Consider the following 20,880-nt stretch of genomic DNA (forward strand, 5'->3'; position numbering starts at 1 on the left):
AAAGCCTTGTGGTTCAATGGCACTTTTGTCCCATTTGCTTTGGTAAGCCGCGAATTTAATTCTCTATTTTCATGTATAGTGAGGGAGAGTGGTTGAGTGTCGTCCTTGTTAATAAAGGGAGAGTGGTTGAGTGTGGTCCTTGTTAATAGAGCCAACTCCCCGCATGGGCACATCAATGGCAATACAAATCTTGCTAAATCCAATGTCTTGTCAAGACATTTAATAAATTTTTTTAAATAAAATAAATAAAATATTATTTTATTATTTTATGTACTAAACATACATTAATATTTTACATGTCTAATTAAAAAAATTAATATGTCTACAGTGATAGCTTGTTGCCCCGAGTCTTATGCACATTAAGGGGGAGTTTGGTTGTCAAGAGTAGATTGTGAGAGGAGTAAAATAGAAGTGACATGAGAGGGAGTGGAGTAGGAGTGAGAATGAAAAATTTTGGTTAGTAAGGATTGGAAATTGTAATTTATTGAAAATAGGAAAAATAAAGAAAATAAATATGATAAAATGACACTTATGTCCCTTATGTAAATAAATACTAGTATTATATATATAATAATGAATTATTTTTAATTATATTTTTTAAAAATATTGAAAAATGTAACTAATTAATTATTAAAAATAAATATTTAACTTTAAAATACAACAATTTCGTTCTTATTTTTGGCTTTAAGTATTAATATCATTAATTAGCTATTAATTAATAGTGTTAATTGCAAATCAAATTAAGAATACATCCAATAAAAGAAGTTAATTATAATAATTATTTATTTAGCACAAGGACAACAACGTAATAAAAAAAATTAAAACAATTAAAAAAACACCTTGCAAAATATGATATATATATATATATATATATATATATATATATATATATATATATATATATATATATATATATATATATATATATATATATATATATATATATATGTATATGTAAAGGCATATTCGTCATTTCATATCCAAAATTGCCCAATCCCCCACTCCCAATCACAAACAAACACACCATTGTTTGGTTGTGCATGCATGGGAGTGAGAGAGACATGAATAAGGAGTAAAATCATGTGCCATAGGTAATCGCAAGAAGATTCTTTATTCCTTTATCATGCCTTGAAGGTAAAATGACACTTTTGTCCATGCATTAAAACCATGTATTCTATTTTACCATTTTTTAATTTAAAAATTGTTTTTTTAACATTCATTTTTTAACATTCGATTGTTAATGTCAAAGTTTTAGTAATTTAAAAATTGTTACAGAAAATGAAAATTTATATTAAACAATTTAAGTTTTAGAGAAAACTCCTTAATTTTAATATATGATTAACACCGGTAATTAATAACTAATTAATAATCCCAATGAGCTATTAAAATTAAATATTTATTTATAATAAAGAAATAATTTTTAATATTATTTATTTGCAAAAGAGTATAAGAGTCATTTATCATTTGATAATATTTATTTTATATAATGAGTTATTAAAATTAAATATCCATTTGTAATAATAAAGTAAATTTAATATTTTAAAAAATAGTTATCACATACAAATTATAATTAAATAATAATTAGTAAAAATCTAATCATAATACTAACTACTAATATTTAAAATAACAATTGATTCAAATATTTACTTTAATATGTTATGTTTATATATAATGTTATTCCTGTAAAGGTTATAAAAGTCATTTTACCATATTTTTTTCTTTTATTTTTCTCATTCCCAATGAACTATCCTCTTATACCTTACCAACCAAAAACTTTCTTCATTCTCAATCCTCCACTCCTCCTTTCCATTCCTCCCTCACTCCTTTCCATTCCCAATCTGGGAACCAAACAACCCCTAATTCTGTGCCAACACTAGAATTAATTGGAAGATCGTAAAACTCTCTACTCAATGAGTTTATTATTACTCGTTAGCATCTAGTAATTAATTTCATATTATAACTTAGTATATTCAAATAATGGTTAGCCAAATGTGAAGGTTTTATTCTCGTTTGGTGATATGATAATTAGATCACCTTGCATGTAGCCCCTACCAGTTCAACAATTTTAAAGTTCAGTCAAACAGTTTATATAAATATATATTGAAAAAGGTGGATAAGCCACGTTTATTAGAAAGATAGTAGGATAAGAGATGGAGTTACAAATATGAGAAAGAAATGGAGAAGTATTAATAAGAAAGATATAGCAAGGATAAAAAAGATATACACATATGAGAAAGATAAGAAGAAGAGTAAAAGAAAATACCAAACAGTAAATATTCAAATAATGTTTAATTAGCCAAATATTTTTTAAATAAAATAAATAAATTATATATATATATATATATATATATATATATTAATAAATAAGTAGAGAGTACATAATAAGTGAAAAAAAAGAACACAAGGGTATAACACTATCTCAGTCAGACTACAAAAAAAGTAGACTAACCTTAGAATAACCAGAAAAATAAGCACCACAAAAATTGAACAACTCAACACCTAGCCAAATGTTTTTAATTTATTAATTATGTTATCATTTTGCCATCATTAATGGGTTAATTTGACAAGGCTGTAAATAGAGACTATTATAGCTATTTATTGTAGAGATGAACAAATTTGGAATTAAGAAAAACATGAAAAGGGATAGCCATAGTGTTCTAAAAACTACAGAAATATATGTTGTATGTGTGAAGTGAGAATATTAGAAAAATACAGAGAAAAGCTTCAAAACGGTAGTTCATCACTTGACTTAGCAGTTGCATACATGGAGCTTACATATATTACCAAAATAGAGTAACAAATATATGAAAAGATAACTAGTACAAGCATTTCATAGCCTGTACAAACTTGGGCATTAACTTTGAAATGGACATCAGCCTCTAAACATAAACATTTGTAACCCCCAGCTTGTACGAGCAGATTGGTGCAGATATTGATTAAAATCACTAGATACAAAGCATGACTTTTGAGTAAGTACATGCAGTTTCACTCTTTGTTGAGTCAACTTCAGTCAATGTGCCAACACATAGAACACGGAGCATCTATCATTATGTTGTTATAGTTTGTAGTTTTTTTTTTTTTTTGACAATAGAGGAAGCAAAACATGAAACAACTTCTAACATGGAATATAACACCAATTAGTAGTATTATGTGGTGAAGAAGTAGCACATGAAGCACATGAAGCATATGCTCAAGAAGAACTACGACTAATCTAAGAAAAACAATGGTTGCCTTTTCAGAGTCTATAGTCTCATTAATACATTGAAAAGATAGTATCAAGCTTTGTAGGCTTGCAGCCACTACTCTGGGTAGGTGGGCAGCGTTCAACGACCTAGAATTAATGCCCTCGTATCTATATATAGAGTATCCCTTCATCACTCTTTGGCATTCATTTCTATATCATTTCACGTACGTACAATGGGCAGCCTACCATCTGAGGTCTTCTCCCCATTGGACACCAATATCTACTCAAAGGAGTCCCATGCCATGGTTGATTTCATAGCTGATTACTATCGTCACATAGAGCAATACCCAGTTAGGAGCCAGGTTAAGCCTGGATATCTAAGCAAGATACTCCCTGACACCCCTCCAATTTTCTCAGAACCAATAGATACTATACTAGAAGATGTCAAGAAGGACATCATCCCTGGTCTCACTCACTGGCAGAGCCCAAACTTTTACGCCTACTTCCAGGCCAATGCAAGCACAGCCGGCTTTCTCGGTGAGATGCTTTGCAGTGGTTTCAACGTTGTGGGGTTCAGTTGGATCTCATCCCCTGCCGCCACTGAGCTTGAGAGCATCGTCATGGATTGGATGGCAAAGATGATGAAACTCCCGTCCATGTTTCTCTTCTCCGGCGGCCAAGGTGGTGGAGGTGTCTTGCATGGCAGCACATGCGAGGCAGTGGTCTGCACACTAGCTGCAGCTCGTGACAAGGCCTTGAGCAAGATTGGGCATGATTCTATAACCAAACTGGTGGTCTATGCCTCTGATCAAACACATTTTACTGTTCAGAAGGCTTCGAAGATCATCGGTATCCCCACGTCCAACTTCCGAGCATTGCCGACATGTTCGTCTTCGTACTATGCTTTGACCGCTGATACCGTCCGCAAAGCCATGGAATCAGACATGGCTCAAGGACTGGTTCCTTTGTATCTCTGTGCCACTGTGGGTACTACCGCTGTGGGTGCTGTGGATCCATTGTTTGAGCTAGGCCAGTTGGCTCAAGAATTTGATGTTTGGTTGCATGTGGATTCAGCTTATGCTGGGAGTTCAGCTATATGCCCAGAGTTCCGGAATTACTTCGATGGAGTTGAACTTGCTGATTCTATTAGCATGAACCCTCACAAGTGGTTCCTGACCAACATGGACTGCTGCTGCCTCTGGATCAAGAATCCTTATTTGCTTGTGGACTCACTATCTACTAATCCTGAGATTTTGAGGAATAAAGCTAGTGATGCAAAGGTGGTGGTGGACTACAAAGACTGGCAGGTTACACTGAGCCGGAGGTTCCGGGCCATAAAGCTATGGTTGGTGATCAGAAGATATGGTGTGGCTAACCTGATGGAGCACATTAGGAGTGACGTGGCACTCGCTGAACACTTTGAGAGGATGGTGAACATGGATGATAGGTTTGAGGTGGTAGTGCCTAGGAAGTTCTCCCTCGTGTGCTTCCGCCTCAAACCTAAGTTTGAAGCGTGTGAAGAAGCTAATAATTATTCGAAGCTGAATCGTGAGCTTCTAGAGGACATAAACAACAGCGGACGTGCCTTCATGACCCATGCAGTAGTGAGTAGTACGTTTGTGATTCGATTTGCTATTGGAACAACGTTGACAAAGAAGACACACGTGGAAGAGACATGGAAACTGATCCAATCTAAAGCTACTGATTTACTCAATCGTAAATACACAAAGTAGCTTGATAAATTTGCGTACATGGTTATTTTAGTAATAAACCTCAGCTCACTGCTAACATGGAGTGAGGGAGAGATGGGATCATGTTATTAATTATTTATGTGTGCGTGTATTTTTTTACAGTGAATGTTATTATTCGCTTTAGGTGGATGGTCGGAATACCTTTTTTTTTTTTTTTGTTATTTTTAATAAGTAAATAAATAAAATAAAATATTTTTATTTATGAGTGTTCTAATGTTTTGAGTGCTGTGTGTGTGTGTATATATATAATATGTGTTTATCTTTAACTTATTTAAGGTATTTCCAAGATGTCATTCAATATATTTTTTGGGATAAACTTTTGCTGTCATTAAAGTTTTTCTCTCTTTCACTATGGATATATGTATATATATCATAACAAGTAAATATAAAAATATAAAAGAAAGGCCATGCTATTAAATTAAAAATAATAATTATTTCAATAAAATATAATTTATCTATTTTTAATAATAATAATAATAATAATAATAATAATAATAATAATAATAATAATGATACTGCTACTATATTGGAAGATACTCCCTCAATTCACAAATAAGTGTTAGAATACAATCCTAAATATTATTGCATTAATTCTCCCTCACACAAGAGTTTCTATTTTAGCTAGTAATTGTAACCAATTTGTTATTAAAAATTGTGGTGGAGTTGCAGAACAAAAAAAATTAAATCTTATCTTATTATTTCTAAAATAACACTTATTGGAATAGGGGGTGGTTACAATGAGAGGTAACGGACCCATAGGTATTACTAGAAAACTTTAATACTAATTAGGTTCAAAATACGTACAATGTTGATAGGAGACCAACAAGCAGGAATGACACATAAATTTACTAGAATCACAGATATCCCCCCACAATTTACATTGGACAAACTACAGTGATGACATATATATAGCTGATTGAATGCAAAAACTCAACCTGAATTCTTATCATTAGAATCATTTTTAGATGTAATTCTTGAAAATACATTGTTATCTGATTAAAACCATCAAACAGAACACTTTATGGGGATATGCTGGAAGCTCAAGCGGACCACCATGGATCTTCACCTGTTCTGAAATCAGTCTCAACCCATGGTACAAAAACCACCTTGTTGTCATCATCCACATCCACATGAGCCAGGGCCAATGACTGTTACAAAAGAAATTTTATCTCTCATGAATTTTCTTTTTTCTGAAAAAAAAAAATCAATTTGATGATCATACCAAAGGTGCAGGACCCCTAACAACTTTGCCTTGGTTGTTGTATTGAGAACCATGGCAGGGACAAATGAACTTGTTCTCTGCTGCATTCCATGGCACAACACAACCAAGATGGGTGCATACACCATTGATACCATAAGTTGCAAGAGTTTTGTCATTCTCTACAACAAGATAAGTAGGATCTCCCTGGCATCAAATAATTGAATTCAACTCAGTTTTTTTTTTTAGATTAATAAAGCAACACATTATACTCAGAAATTATCAATTTGCTCATTCAGATTACTGTCACAAAAATGGCATTCTATAGTTCATGAAAGAATAACAAATTAATACCAGTTATGTGTTGTTCTAGCCAGGCCATTGAGAGAACATAAGATATTGTATCATTTCTGAATTAAATTGCAGTGACATAATTAAAACATCAAATTTTGATTCACCTTCAAGCCTTGTGTAAGGGTTCTATCACCAGGACCATGTGTCTTAAGCCACTGGGCTGCAATTACATCATTTCCAAGTGCGTCTTTGGCAAATGTTCCACCACCGACACCACCTGAACTGTTCTCATTACAAATGAAAAAGGGATCAACATTTTGGGCTACCATTGGGGATGTGGTGGCATATATAAATCCCATGTTAATCTTTTATAATCATTTAGCTTGAATATAGATATAAAGCACAAGAGCATCAATGGAAAAGGAGAAGCTGATACCCTGGGGGAACAAAGAAGTATGTATAGGGGATCAGCATCCCAACTGTAGGAAGGGAGACAGCACCCAGCAACATAAGATTCAGCAACTGCCTCTTTCCCATGTCAGGAACTCTATCAGCAGTAATACTACTAGTAGCCTGACACCTCACCTTACCACCATTCCTCTCCCTTCCAAAGCCTAAACCTTTTGCAGGCTTGCTAAGGAGAGCTTGGGATGGTGAAAAGATCCCATTTTTACTAGAACAGAGCTGTTACAAGGAAAGAACATCAAAATTAATAAGCTCTATATCTCATAACTATGTGGCCTTATCCTTCTCTGAAAATAAAAATAAAAATCTCAGCTTTACCAAATGATTATCCCTACAGCATAGAAGCTCAAATAGAATTAAGTAAAAATCACTCACCTGAGAAGGGGAGGCAACAGTAGAGAGAGTGGTGGAAGCCATGGGAAAGAGAATGGCACTCTGTGCTTCTTCTCCTTTAAAGACTGCTGCTATTTTGTATAGCTGTGTTATTTGTACAGAAACTGAAAGAAGGTGTTTTGGAGAAGATGATAAGATTGGTGGTTGATGAGAAGTGACTGAGGCTGGAGAGCCACAAGTTTGGGATGACGCTCCTCTCACTCAGATCTTCCACAGTGTCCACTATGTTTTACGTACGGACCTCCACAAAAAAAAATTTGTCAAAACTTTTCAAACGCCAAAAAAACACTGTAAATGCATCTATTAATTGTAATATAATTGTGATTATTAATTGTTCTGTTTATTCATGATCTTATGCAGTTAATTGCAGATAAACAGTTCAAAATTACTGCAGGACTTGATTTGCTAAGCATAACAATCCAGTAGTTTTTTTTGGCTTTTCCTTTTCTTCATAGCATTGCTTACACTTGTTACTTTATACTTTTTCTTTAATTAAATAAAAGGTGGTTTTTTTCTTTATATTTTTTGAGGAATATGCTTCCAATCTTATCAAGAATTGTTTATTGACAGAAAAGATATGATTTAGATCACTATGTTCCATCAACAGTTAAATCAAGCTAGCTTCAATATTGTTACTTCAGAGTTCAGATGATGAAATGAAGCCCAGTTTTATCCAGAAGCCCATACAAAAGATGGGCTTGGTCTCTGAAAACAAGAGGCTAGGGACGATGTTTGAAATAATGATGTCTCTGGTGTGTGCATGGGGTGAAGGGGGCGTGGAAACATGCAGAGTCTCATGCACTCATATTTATATTGCAGCCCTAATACACCCAAAACATTAATAATGACAGCAGACACCACCATACCTATATATATCATTTCAAGCATGCTTCACTCCCTCTCTTTCCTTTTGACTGCCATATTTTGCCTTGCCCAATCCTCTGTCTCTCTGTCTCTCTCTCTCACACAAACACACACACACACACACACACACACTCTCTCTCTCTCTCTTCATAAACAAAAAAAAAAGAAAAAAACATACCTCAAGAGAGGGACACAAGAGAAAGCATGCAAAAGTTAAAGCAGCCTCCTTCTCCGTCACTTCACATCCCAATAAATGGAAGAGATGCTATGGATTTTTTCACACTGGTCTCTTTGCCCGCAGGCCACAGGCCACACATTAGCTTTACTCTTTCTCTTGCACCAATGCAGCAGAGAATGGATGGGATAGGGAGGTGTATTCATCTATAAGACTATAACTATACACTATGAACTTCTAAAGACCTTATCTTTTGACGTCTTTACTTGTTATATATTCCTATCCCACCCTGTTTTCGTACCAATTTCTTCAAAAGCATATATTATTACCAAAAGTGAAGAAAAAAAAGAAAAAGTAAATCTTCTTCCAGATCATATAGACGATCTCTTCTTATACCAAAAGATGAAAGGGAGTTACTGTTCTTCAGTGAGAAAGATCTGCTAGGCTTTATTATAGTATTATTATGCAATTTAACATAGCTTAAACTAGGAGAAAAATAATTATATTTATATTGGAGTAATAACTATAAATATTCGGGACATTTGTACGATTAGAGAGCAAATGATTGGTTGGCTTTACCATTGCAGACGTGGCATAAACTTTGGTATGATAAGAAGATGAGAAGGATTTTAGCAATGGAGGAGGAAACAGTGTCTCTCATGTCGGCCCCTGTCATAACAGTAAGAGTTGGGACTACTCAATGTGTCACTCTGAAAATTATCATCATGATTTGTAGACAAACTCTTTTCCTTGATCATCATAATGTCTGCAAGAGAATTTGAACACACATAACCACACACGTTTAACATTCTAACATGTACTTTAGAATTTGACAGAAAAGAAAAAGCTTAATTTGTTCTGCAGATTAATTATTAACCATTGACCATTGCTATTAAGAGAAATAATTCAAGGTTGGGAGTGTATTCGTTAAAGAGATTAATAAGATAAGTAATTGGAATTGGAATTGGAATTGAAGGAGATGCATGGCAGTATGAGTTCAATAACTTATATTCTACACAAGTTGTGGCAAGGCAATGAGCTAGCAATGTCTATGCAGAGCAAAGAGTGGTCACCCTTTATTTTTTTTGCAGGAACAGCTTGACCTCTTTCTTTTCTGCATCCTTCCAAGCTCCTCCCTCACATGGGTTTGGGGGGGACGGGGGAGACTTTACTATGCAAGAGAGAGAATGTCTCCTCACCTAACATACCTTTTGTTCTCTTGGATTGGTGCCAAAAATATTTTAAGGTTCAAAGAAGAGAATTCTCTGATTAGATGGCAGGTTAAGAGGAGCTAGGTTCATTCCTTGTTACATGCGTGAGTTTCTAAAAAACAGAATGGCTTAAAGAGGTCTGGCCTTGGGTTTTCAGTTTGTGTGATACACCCACCAATGTCCTTATTTATGAAGGCAACTCCTTTTTCGTGTGCCTCTCAGCTCAAAGGACATGACACACTAGCTGGCAACCTGGCAACCTCGTGACAGCACAAGAGATCAAAAAGGTTTCCATCTTCATTGATGCTCCACTCTCACATGATGGATGGAGAAACAAGAGGCTGTCCTAGCTAGTGTGTTTTGGTGGTGCCCTTTGAGAGGGAGCTTCAATTCCACCATGGTCCATGGATATATCATATACTATAGTGTTTTCCTTTCCTTGGTCTTTAATTGGGTGTAGTTCATCAATATACACATGTTTGGAGTGCCTACTTGATGTGTTTGCAATCTCCAATAACTCCACCTCAACTGGATTAAATGCATACACAAAATTAGACTTGGGTCATGTGCCATGTGTTGCACAATTAAGTGCAGAAACAAGAGTGAAGAGTGACTCACAGTCAGTCACAAGGGAAGCAGATGAACAGTTTTAATACACGCAAGAAACAAAACAGAGGATTATCAGAAAAACGACATGGTACTACTGCATCTGTGGTCATGCATATAAAGTTTTCCGGATGGTTGCAACCTGAAACCAGGACATGCGAGAGTGTATGCAGGAGAAGCATGCAGTGAAACGGAGCCCTTTAGAACTATAAAAAGATAGCTAGCATGCACACCACTGTTCCTATCAAACAAGACATTAAAGCATCCAAGAAAACAACGGAAGGTGGGGTTAGAATAATACTACGTACTCAAGAGGTCGTCCAAACACTAAAACTATATTAAACTCTATATTATTATATTTATCTCGAAACTATAGTCTCTGTAACAGTGATTGTTTGGACAGAATAATATTAAATCAAATTAAATTATTAATGCTCTTGGTTACGCAAACCTGTTTATTTATTTATTTTATCTTTAATTATACTGCATGTAGTTTAGAAACGATATTAATTAAATCAAGGGTGATGAAAAGATTAACCAGGAGTTTTTAACTTATGAACTCATGTCATTGGATCCCTGGGCGAGGGCGGACCACCAGCTAGCTTCCATTTTTCTGGTCTGACGGAACCACCCTACAAATCACATGCTCGAGCCTGACTCACACCTGCCGATGGTCCCGAGGTGGAACCCACTTTCTCAACGGTCAGGATCACATCTTTCGTTGATAAGACCCAGATAATTCAAGCGCAGTTCCAATGACTGATGAAGGGCAAATCTGTCACTCAGTTATTACTTGCAAAAGACAAGATGCCCTTTATCTCTATACCATGTCTATTTCTTAAGTAACTTCTAAATCTAAAAACATTAAAACCAAAAGGGTAACAAAGGTAAAAAAGAAGAGAATTAGAGGATAATTTGGTCAGACAAAGGGTGAGGGAGAACTTAAACAACACAAACAAACAAGTCAAAACGGAGTCGTCACATGAACAGGCAATGGACATTCAATCCAAACTAGTGTCCGGATACCTCCGGTAAACTTAAAAACTAAGTTACTTAAATGTTTTTTATGAGAAGCAAACGTAAAACATGGATTCATTCAAACAGAGGAATCAGAATCAAATGCAGGTTTAATTTAGTAATAAGTAACCTATTAGTTTCATGACTGTCTTATGTAAGTACCCATAGTATATAACCATCAGTTCTGTTCCTACTTCCTATCATAGGGGTCCACTAGTATCAGCCATACTTTATTACAACAAGTAGAGAAATCGCTGGCTTCTATTAATGCCAGGAAGTACTATCCTCTGCACTTATACTCACTCTTTAAATGCATTAATCATTGAATGAATTTTACTAATGAGAGAGATTATACAGTAAGTGACGCTACTTCTCAGTTCTCAGTGTGTGTGAGCAACAAGACACAGTGGACGAAAACCAATTTGGAGGATAGCGGTGAGGATACAGGAGGTGAAGAGACCCAACAAAAAATAACATAAAAAATAAAAATAAAAATGGCTGTACAAAAGAAATCTCTCCAGAAACGAGAAAAAAGACATAGTTGATAGTTATTATGGACTTGCGCTAGTGAGGCCCCAGTACGACAGAGACATCTGTTACACTCTTCCGACATCTCAAGAACCCCTCAAAACCTCCCAACCCTCTCCTTAATCAAGACTATACCACATCTACAACTATATATTTCAACCCTTGCAACACTAGTTCATTCCCCTCTAAATAATTCTCCACTCTGCTCTTCCCATTGATAAAGTGAAGGGGGCCTCATTCCTCACTTACAGGGGAGTGTCTAAGAAGTCTCTTCTTGCAGAGTAAGTCCCCTTTTTTTAAAGCATATATGGCTTCGCCTACCCTCTTGATCTTTTGTAAAGCTTAGCTGCTATATTACATTCATTGCTACACTCTTCCATATATATATATATATATATATTGGGAAGGAGACAGAGAGAGAGAGAGATATATAAGCACATAAGCATATAAGAAAAAGAATTGAGATATGGAGTTCGACTTAGAGAACCCGTTAACAAGCTCTGAGTCAGAGCCGGACTACGTCTCGGCGCTCTTCGCTGCAGAGTCCGACCACATGGGCTCTCCTGCCGCCACTCTCGATCTTTCCTCCCGCCGTGATGCTGTCTCTCTTATCATTCAGGTTTAGATAAAGATTGAATTTTTATTTCTTTTTCATTGTTTTTTTTTTAGGGGTTTTATCATACTTTGGGTCGATCGCAGGCACAGTTCGCGTGTAATCTCGATCCTTTTATCAGTTACCTCGCTATCAACTACATCGATCGATTCCTCGCTCGCCAAGGAATTCCCGTAAATTTTCAATTTTTCCCCTTTTTTTTGCTGCATTTCCGATTGAACTTCAATAATGATCTTGATCTCTGTCTCAAAGAGAGAGAAGCCATGGGTGGCGCGACTTCTCGCTGTGTCTTGCCTCTCCCTCGCATCCAAGATGAAAAAATCCGAGTTTTCTCTCCCTGATTTTCAGGTATTTTCTTCAAAATCTGAGCTTTTGATTGACTTTTTAGATCCAATCACCGTAACAAGCATCCGATCTGGGGTTGAATAGAGAGAGGAAGGATTCATATTCGACGCACAGACGATCCATCGGATGGAACTATTAGTCCTCGGAGCACTCGATTGGAGAATGCGATCCATCACCCCCTTCTCTTTCATCCGATTCTTTCTATCCTTCTTCTCTCCGGCGAATCCACCACTTCTCCAGGCTCTCAAAGCCCGCGCTTCCCACACACTTATCAAGGCTCAATCTGGTACTCATTCCCTCCATTTTCCATGAAATTTCCACCATTTTGCTTAGTTTTTTTCATATATTCTTATGAGAGATAATATAGAGATCAAGCTGCTCGAGTTCAAGCCATCAGTGATCGCCGCCTCCGCTCTCATCTCCGCTGCCCACGAGTTGTTTCCCATTCAATCCCCTTCCTTTCGCTCCGCCATCGCCTCCTCCCATTTTGTAAATAAAGTGCGTTTTTTTCTCCTTTTTTTCTTCGATTTTCAAGGAATTATTTATTTATTTATTTATTTTTGATATTTAATTGAAGGAGATGCTTCGGGAGTGCTGCACGGTGATGGGAGGAGTGGTCGAGATGATGATGATGGACGGCTGTGATCCGCGGCTCGAGATGGCTTCGAGTTGCGGCACACCAGTCACGGTGCTTGGCCAGCATTGCCCCAGCTCTGAGAGCGATTTGACCGTCGGTTCCTCATCCGACGGTCGTGGTATAAAGAAGCGCCGGGTTGATGGAATCCCCGCCTTCCACCTGTCGCAGACCTGTGATTAAGCGGATATAATTTGATAAAAATAAAAATAGAAAAAAAAAAAGGGAAATGTTTCAATTTGGTATTTTTAGGGTTTTTATTGTAGTATTTTTAATTTTTGTTTTTGAAATGTTAATTTTGTTCGGCAAATGAGACGTGGGAGAAAAAGACAAAAGAGAGCTTTGAATTGGTTGTTGCTTTATGACTTATTTTTTCCTATTTTTCTTTCGGTTTTCATCTAAGTTTAGAATAATTTCCTTAAAAGCAAACGGTCAACGGGTAATGCGGTCTGATACATGTCAGGATGCCGGGGGTGCTGGCACGTCGCTGCGTGTGTTCCTACTCGAGTCGGACTGTTTCATCGTCCAAACTTCCTCGTTCCTCGCAACGTGGCATAATCTCATTGAGTGGTATTTGCTTGCCAAGTTACGTAGTCTTTGCAATTGCATGCATGTATGGTTCTACGTATAAGAAGCACATGTCAGGCAAATGCACGTGCATGGGCGTGCGTTTTGAAGGAGTTGGTGGTAGGTTTGCAGAGTTTGTGTGTATATAAATATATAATAATAATAGTGTGTTAATTAAGAAAAAGGAGAGAACATTGACACCCTTCAAAACTTTTCTATATCTTCTGCTTAATCCTATGTGTGTGGGGGATGAATAACAGAGAGTTTGGTACTGGGAAATATATAAACCAACTCTCTCAGTCTAGTAGGGCCTTGGCATAAATAAAAAAGTTAATACAGAGACACATAAAAGGAAAAGGGTGAAACAATTCCATAGTCAGAAAATCAACAATGAGCCTTTCTTTTTTTCTCATGTCACACTGTACCCCTCCATGAACCACAGAAGCATGTCTTTTCTATTTATTTAAACGGGGGTACTGTGGACCCAAATGCATGCATGGCTATTAACTCATGCGCGCAAACTCGGCGTTAGGTTTGGTGTTAAGGTACTGTGTAGTATGTAACGCCAGGTTAGTAGGTAGGTCTTGTGAGAGATGATAAAGTTGGAAGATAGGAGATTACAAGTGTTTGACCTGAATGACAGGAGCAGGTAAGAAGAGATGTTGGCATGTTGTGTACGGTGGGATTCCCTTAAGGACAGTGCTTACCTGAAAACTCTTACTCTTTAGTCAAACAGAAGCATGACTAGCTCGGCAGTCGCCGAATTGGCAGGCTGGCAGCATCTTATTGGAACTGCTTCCGTAGTGTGTATGTGTGATCTCAAATGGGACAGATCTCCTTCAGCTTGTCATGCATGTTGACAAGCTAGCTATATACACCATGTAGCTAACCAGCGACACCTATTTCCTTTTTTTGGTGATCAATAATTACATGTTTCAAAAGACTTCAATAAAACAAACTCAAATAATTATTATATGGGGTGATCAATCTGTTTCTCAATATCGGTATTGAGGGCATGCATATATATATATTAATGCATAACCATCTGAACAGTTGCAGGTACAAATGTATAATTGATCAAGTTAAAGATCTCATTTTTAAGTTGGGTTGTGGTACCAAATACAAAGGAATTATGAAAGGGAAATGCATTCCATTGCTTTCAATGACGCATATCCATGGTGGCATTTATTATCCATGAAAATGTTCCGACCACCATCCCCAGCTATCTTATTTACTCACCTGTGAGAGACTACATAGGTAAACACATTATTCCTTACATACTGTTTCTGTTTTATGACTTTTGATGCTTCAATCCCAAACAAAAGATAATATTTAAGGAGCTGTAACAATACAATGAGAATCATGAACATTAATTGTTAAAAGAAGACACACTCACACACATTTCTTTTGCTTTGTTATTAATTTTTGCATCAACTTCTTCACTCCAGAAAAGCATGAGTTCATGATGAAGAGAGAGAGAGAGGGATTGTGAGGGTGGGCCTGCAAGCGTAGGTTGGGTGATGGCAATACATTCGAGTGAGGAAATATATATGCCTGGACCAGATCAGCAAGCAGGTCACATGTAATACGGGATTCGTTTTAATATCTGGAGTCAGTGTTGGATTCCTTTAACTCTGGTCTCTTACTGTTCTTGTCTCTGCTCTTGCTGCCACCTCTATATGAAACACATCCCAGCTTCATCAATATTGTCAGCCTAGCTACCTCTGATAAGCACTTCTATATTATATGTTTATTATGGAGTTTAGCTACTACTTATCTACCTTTTAAACATATTAAAATGATAAAATCCAACCCAACTTATTGAGTAATATGATATCAAGGACCTTGTGAAAAGAAAGAGTCTTATTTGTACGTATTCATGCGTCCTTATCCATCTTTCATGCAGATAAAATACGCTTCTCTTTATTACCAGTCACCAACTTCCCCTCACCTGCCTCATTGTTAATTTATGCCCTTTTCCAGAGAGGCCAAACATTTGTATTTATGATTGCTGGGAGCTGCTTTAGTGATGAAGAAGAGTCAGAGACATATTTGATTTCAAGAAAATGACTAGATAACTTTGCCACCAACCATGGCTCTTGTTTTCATTTGAAGGTATATATATATATATGTGTGTGGCTATTACTTTGAGGAATTTTCTTTTCCTTTTCTTTTCTTTTTTTTCTTTTGAAACTATGGCTTTGAGGTTCACAACCAGTCAGCACAGTGACAATGAGGGCCTCCCTTTATGAGCTGGACTGTATAATTAAAGAGGCTCTCAGAGAAGTAGAAAGAAACAAACCAGGGACCATGTATGTATATATATTACTAAGTCTCCATAATCAAGGCTTAATTAAACACTCCACTGTAAAAGCCATCTAGATGCCTAGGTATATAGATATATAGATATATAGTATATACAAGCGATTGCAATTCATTTCTTCTCTGCCATGATTCTCCATTTCAAATGGTCAGATTACATAGCTAGCTAGATGGAACAAATGATTAAATAGGTTGGTGATGAACTAGTGGAGCTAGCATTGAGTGCACATCATGCCAGTTTTCTCATCAGCTGTTGCACTATCAATTCCCAGCACTCAAATATAGACATCTTAATATATATATTTTTCTTCAATCACTAGCACTACACTATATATCAAACCATTAACAATAAGTGTTCATCAATTCATTGCTTAATTAGTTTTGATGAACTTGTGGAGCCTCAGAACAGCCAAGTGATGCATTTTCTTTTCCAGTAAAGACAATATATGCTATTCTGTTACTGTATAACTTGTTTACTTTTCATCCAATTATTCCAGAATTTTATATTGTTTTCTTTGGAAAAAGAAAAAAAAAAATTAGTCATAGATTTAGGATGCAACCCAACCCAATTGAAAGTCAAGCCCATGGGCTGCTAGTTCTTATCATGAGGTGAGTTATTTACTTATTTTAGGAATTATTGGCTGTGAAGTTAATAGCAAACTCTTATTATAAGTTATCCCTTGGATCAATGAGTTATTTCAAGGCTCAAGTTCCAAGTATTTAGCAGTAGAAACTTTTAATGCTTGAAATCTGATGGCAGGTTTCAGTTCTACAGTTTCTTTCTTTGTTCATGAAATTCAGTGTGTCCTCTTGGCTCTAGTGTATTTCGGAAGAACAGACCGACCAAACATTATGACCATTAAAAATGGCTTTAAAAAGGCCTACTTGTTCTTGCTCTTGCCTTTAATTGCTTCCTTCATGTAGTATAGGTCAAAAAATTAAAATCACATGCAGTAAATGAATGGTAAAATGTTGGTGCTCCGCAGTGAACTTTCATTTCTGCCTTTTCAGGGGCTGTCTTCAATTCACATCTTCATCTTACTGTCTTTAAACATTCAGTAATATATTTATGAATGCATGTGATACAAGATTGCAGATTTGTATAGTCTAATGGATTTCAGATAACATGGGCTGCCAGGGACTTGAAAAACACTATTTTCATTCATGTTAGAAGCTAACCTGTTTCTATCAGGGGAGGTTCAATGTATACTAATTAGAGTTCATTTAGGTTGGTTGAATGTCATCATCATATGTGAAATACACATGCAATTAGTTCCATTCTTTTCATTAATTATTAATTGTCATCTTTGACAGCAATTTCCACTTCCAACATCAACAGCCCCTGATTCTGACTCTCATCTTTTTAATACATTTATTACAAACCTTGAAACTTTGAAAAAGAAGTTACAGTATCCCCCCAATAATAGAATCATTCCATGTATATATATCAATTTGTCTCTACTTTTTTCTCCACAACCTAGATATCATCATTTTCTGAGACAATGGCAATGTTATAATAATTGACTCTTTAGTTTTCACATAATCTTTTAATTCCAATAAATCATATATATGTTCTCACAAAAAAAAAAAAACTTATAATTGTTATTCTAAATCATTGAAGTGCATGTCATGAAGCAAGGAACTATTTTGTAGGCAGACTTAAATGACTGAACTTTAGTGTTGATTATATTATTGCCACATAAGAATTGGAGACGACATAAATCATTGATCATTGCACGATAGGGATGATTAACACGAGTGGTCGGCACACGCCCATGATTTAACAAGCATCCTTTTGTCCCATTCACCAATTAATCTAAAGTTGCAAGCAAACAAGAAGATAAAAGTTATTTCAAAGTGTGTCTATATATATTGAATTTTAGTGGTCTTGTGATTGTGGTCTATATCTCACCATCTCTTACAATTATTGGAAGCACCAAGCTATCTTTTGCATAGCTATCCGTTCATTCGTGCATGTTAACTTTAGTTTAACATGTTCAACAACTCTGTTTTCCCTTTTTATCTTTTTTGAATTCCATCACGGCAAGACTCAACTACAAGTCTATATATATACAAATATAATAATCCAATTAATGCTAGCTAGTACTTATATAATAATGGGCTCACCAAATTAATCACTAGTTAATTATTGTTAGAGTGAATTAATTACTGGAGTTGTGAAAAGTAGTGGTTAATTAGTAGTAATAATGAACACCTGAGTCAAGAGTCAAATTTCAGTGTTTTTCTAGAAAGGAATAAATGAGAAAACGCATGCAATAATTGCTAAAGTCTTCCCTTTCGTCCACGTTGCGAGTTTGTGGTTGACCACGTGGGCTTTCATTTCACGTTAGATCTTGCTCGGTTGCTCCAAGATCGAGGTTGCTTTCGTCCATACAAAAACAACACCGACGGTCCAAAGTCCAACTTCTTGTGCCTTATCAAGTAAAAGACTCAACTACCCTTTCTCTATTCTTTCGTTGGCTATTACATAAGTGCAATATTATTATGGCAATGAAATTCAAATGCGAGTTATGGTAATCTCAAATTTAGAAAATTAAGTAAAATTTCCTTTTTAACAAAAAATATTTTTTTTAAAAATTTTTGGATGAATTGGTCTTTGTATTTAATAATAGATACATATTTTTAGTCCATATTTGTTACCACCAGATCATATCATAATTACCTGTGTCTAAAAATAAAAACATTTCTTAAATATATACAAGAATAATTATCCACTTATAACAACTGCTGTTCGGTAATTCTTATTTTAGAATATATATATATATATATATATATATAAAAGGGAAAAATGAATACGCCTTTTCAACCGAGAAAACAACGGAACGGATAGGAATTAAACAAACCAATCCGTGTCCGTTTAAGGGCAGTGCCCTACGGGCAGGACGGGCAGCACCCCTACACTGCTCTATTGCCTCTATATATATATATAAAGATCATTCTCTTTGAAAACCAGTGACGCGGTTAACGGAGGCGGTCGGAAGTCCGATAACCCGATAACCCGATAACCCGCGTGGAGCACTCCGCCGCCCTCCTTCTAAGAAATCCATGAAGCTGGCCAGAAGCCGGAGCCGCAGCAGCGGCTTCCTCTGCTTTGGCGCCCCCTCCTCCGACGACAACGACGAACACAAGCCGGAGAGCTCTTCCAGATCGTCCGCGCTAATCACCGACGAAGAACAAGCCCCTTCTCGGAGATTTCGCCGTAGCCAACCTCGTCGTTCGTTGACCAAAGTCTTCCGTTCCGCCGCCTTCGTCTCCGTCCTTGTAAGCCTTTCTTTTTCCCCCTTGCTTTTGATTTGAATTTGTAAAAATTTGAGATTTTTTTTTCGCTGATGATTTTTGTTGGACTTTGTTTCTCAGGAACGAATTGGGAGCCGGCGGATTGGGAGAGGGCGTTCGCGCTTTCGAAAGGAAATGGAAACCTTGGACGATCGATCCCTCACCGGATCGTCGTCGAGATCGATGGACTACGACGACCAGAGGACGGATTCTACGGACCGGATCTTCTTGTCTTCATCGCTCTCCTCGTCTTCTTCATCGTCTTCGATCGTTTCTTCTTCGGCGGCGTCACTCCCTCCTCCACCGGAACGGAAGCACCGGCGGCGATTGCCACCGAGTTCAAATACGAGAAAGCCCCTGCCGGAGACCGAGAATTACCATTATGCCACTGGGCTTTGCCTCCTCGTGATCAGTTTCGGTGTGCTGTTGATGTTCGGCCGGTTATGCGCGATTCCATGGACCGCCACGTGTCTTTATTTCGTGCCTCGCCGGAAGTACGGTATATCGCCGCCCGATGCGGCCGTGGTGATGGCGGCGCTCCGGTCAAGGTCTTCCGAAGAGGACGAAAAAAAGCGCGTCGTTTTGGAAGGTCTCTTGGAAAGAAACCACTACAAAGCCTAACGAAATTATTATTAAAAATAATAATATAAATCTAAATACTTATATATATATATATATACTTTAATGATTTTTTTTTAAAGGAAATTCAGAAGCTTGCAAGAAGGGGCTGAAATTGTATAATTTTGTAATTAAAGCCTATCATTAATGTTCTTTTCATTATAAAAAATTCCTTATAATTTATAAAAAGATTATTAATAATGTAGTGAATAATATGAGTTTGAATCCATCTATATAAAGTGTAACAAGTTGCCAATATTCTTATCAATTGACAGCAATTCTCTTATTTGTTTGCAAGTTAACTTTCCTAGTAACTTTTGATTAGCATTTAGCACAATGGCTCTGATTAGCCAAGCAGTGCTTGGTATAAGTCTGATTCCACTTTCAAGAGGGAATACAAAAGTTCAATAATAATTAACAATAATAATAATGATAATAATATGGATATGAATATATTAGGGGACATTAGTTTGGGGGCATACATAAAGAAATGAAGATAAAAAAAGCATCTTTAGCTTTTCGTGAAACAAAATTGATATTTTAAGACGCAACGTGATGTATAACAATATGATTCTGACTAACCAGTGCGCTAAGGTGGTGTTGTGGCTGAGTCCTGTTGGAAAGGTTGTAACTGGTCTTTGCTAAAGGAGACAAATTTTCAGGATTTTGTTAATCACAAAAACAATATGATTAAAAGGACTGGTGGTGTCGGATGCACTAGCTTGATTTAGCTGATTAAATTATTAAGCTTTATTTGTGTTCTATAAACAAATCAAATGGTGTTTTGTCCATGCTAAT

At 36.4% G+C, this 20,880-nt stretch overlaps 4 protein-coding genes across 4 annotated transcripts; 3 read left to right on the plus strand and 1 right to left on the minus strand.

Moving 5' to 3' along the window:
• Nucleotides 1-3,262: 3,262 nt before the first annotated feature.
• Nucleotides 3,263-5,054, plus strand: LOC120278084 (tyrosine decarboxylase 1-like). Its single transcript, XM_039284993.1, has one exon. It carries the CDS (start codon nucleotides 3,418-3,420, stop codon nucleotides 4,915-4,917), a length of 1,500 nt encoding a protein of 499 aa, XP_039140927.1. The 5' UTR covers nucleotides 3,263-3,417; the 3' UTR covers nucleotides 4,918-5,054.
• A 643-nt stretch (nucleotides 5,055-5,697) lies between these two features.
• Nucleotides 5,698-7,425, minus strand: LOC120278226 (cytochrome b6-f complex iron-sulfur subunit, chloroplastic). Its single transcript, XM_039285170.1, has 5 exons — nucleotides 7,268-7,425; nucleotides 6,864-7,111; nucleotides 6,592-6,709; nucleotides 6,158-6,340; nucleotides 5,698-6,083 (listed from the first exon to the last, which is right to left on the minus strand). Exons 1-5 carry the CDS (start codon nucleotides 7,307-7,309, stop codon nucleotides 5,976-5,978), a joined length of 699 nt encoding a protein of 232 aa, XP_039141104.1. The 5' UTR covers nucleotides 7,310-7,425; the 3' UTR covers nucleotides 5,698-5,975.
• Nucleotides 7,426-11,802: 4,377 nt separating this feature from the next.
• Nucleotides 11,803-13,640, plus strand: LOC120276919 (cyclin-D6-1). Its single transcript, XM_039283657.1, has 6 exons — nucleotides 11,803-12,305; nucleotides 12,386-12,472; nucleotides 12,552-12,647; nucleotides 12,729-12,930; nucleotides 13,012-13,142; nucleotides 13,222-13,640. Exons 1-6 carry the CDS (start codon nucleotides 12,153-12,155, stop codon nucleotides 13,459-13,461), a joined length of 909 nt encoding a protein of 302 aa, XP_039139591.1. The 5' UTR covers nucleotides 11,803-12,152; the 3' UTR covers nucleotides 13,462-13,640.
• Nucleotides 13,641-19,124: 5,484 nt separating this feature from the next.
• On the plus strand, nucleotides 19,125-20,315 carry LOC120276959. The gene is made up of 2 exons (XM_039283703.1): nucleotides 19,125-19,449; nucleotides 19,546-20,315. Exons 1-2 carry the CDS (start codon nucleotides 19,234-19,236, stop codon nucleotides 20,083-20,085), a joined length of 756 nt encoding a protein of 251 aa, XP_039139637.1. The 5' UTR covers nucleotides 19,125-19,233; the 3' UTR covers nucleotides 20,086-20,315.
• The last annotated feature ends 565 nt before the right edge of the window (nucleotides 20,316-20,880 follow it).

Source organism: Dioscorea cayenensis, chromosome 15 (genome assembly GCF_009730915.1).
Source record: "Dioscorea cayenensis subsp. rotundata cultivar TDr96_F1 chromosome 15, TDr96_F1_v2_PseudoChromosome.rev07_lg8_w22 25.fasta, whole genome shotgun sequence".
NCBI classification, from domain to species: Eukaryota; Viridiplantae; Streptophyta; class Magnoliopsida; order Dioscoreales; family Dioscoreaceae; genus Dioscorea; species Dioscorea cayenensis.

What these genes read in the sequence shown, in the direction of transcription:
- LOC120278084 (XM_039284993.1), top strand. Translation starts at nt 3,418, where the DNA reads ATGGGCAGCCTACCATCTGAGGTCTTCTCCCCATTGGACACCAATATC.
- LOC120278226 (XM_039285170.1), bottom strand. Translation starts at nt 7,309, where the DNA reads ATGGCTTCCACCACTCTCTCTACTGTTGCCTCCCCTTCTCAG. An exon ending in TACTTCTTTGTTCCCCCAGG is followed by an intron (nt 6,710 to 6,863) that starts GTATCAGCTTCT and finishes TAATGAGAACAG; the next exon opens with TTCAGGTGGTGTCGGTGGTG. An exon ending in TTAGGGGTCCTGCACCTTTG is followed by an intron (nt 6,084 to 6,157) that starts GTATGATCATCA and finishes CTTTTGTAACAG; the next exon opens with TCATTGGCCCTGGCTCATGT.
- LOC120276919 (XM_039283657.1), top strand. Translation starts at nt 12,153, where the DNA reads ATGGAGTTCGACTTAGAGAACCCGTTAACAAGCTCTGAGTCAGAGCCG. An exon ending in TTTCTCTCCCTGATTTTCAG is followed by an intron (nt 12,648 to 12,728) that starts GTATTTTCTTCA and finishes GGGGTTGAATAG; the next exon opens with AGAGAGGAAGGATTCATATT. An exon ending in ACTTATCAAGGCTCAATCTG is followed by an intron (nt 12,931 to 13,011) that starts GTACTCATTCCC and finishes GAGATAATATAG; the next exon opens with AGATCAAGCTGCTCGAGTTC.
- LOC120276959 (XM_039283703.1), top strand. Translation starts at nt 19,234, where the DNA reads ATGAAGCTGGCCAGAAGCCGGAGCCGCAGCAGCGGCTTCCTCTGCTTT. An exon ending in CCGCCTTCGTCTCCGTCCTT is followed by an intron (nt 19,450 to 19,545) that starts GTAAGCCTTTCT and finishes TTTGTTTCTCAG; the next exon opens with GAACGAATTGGGAGCCGGCG.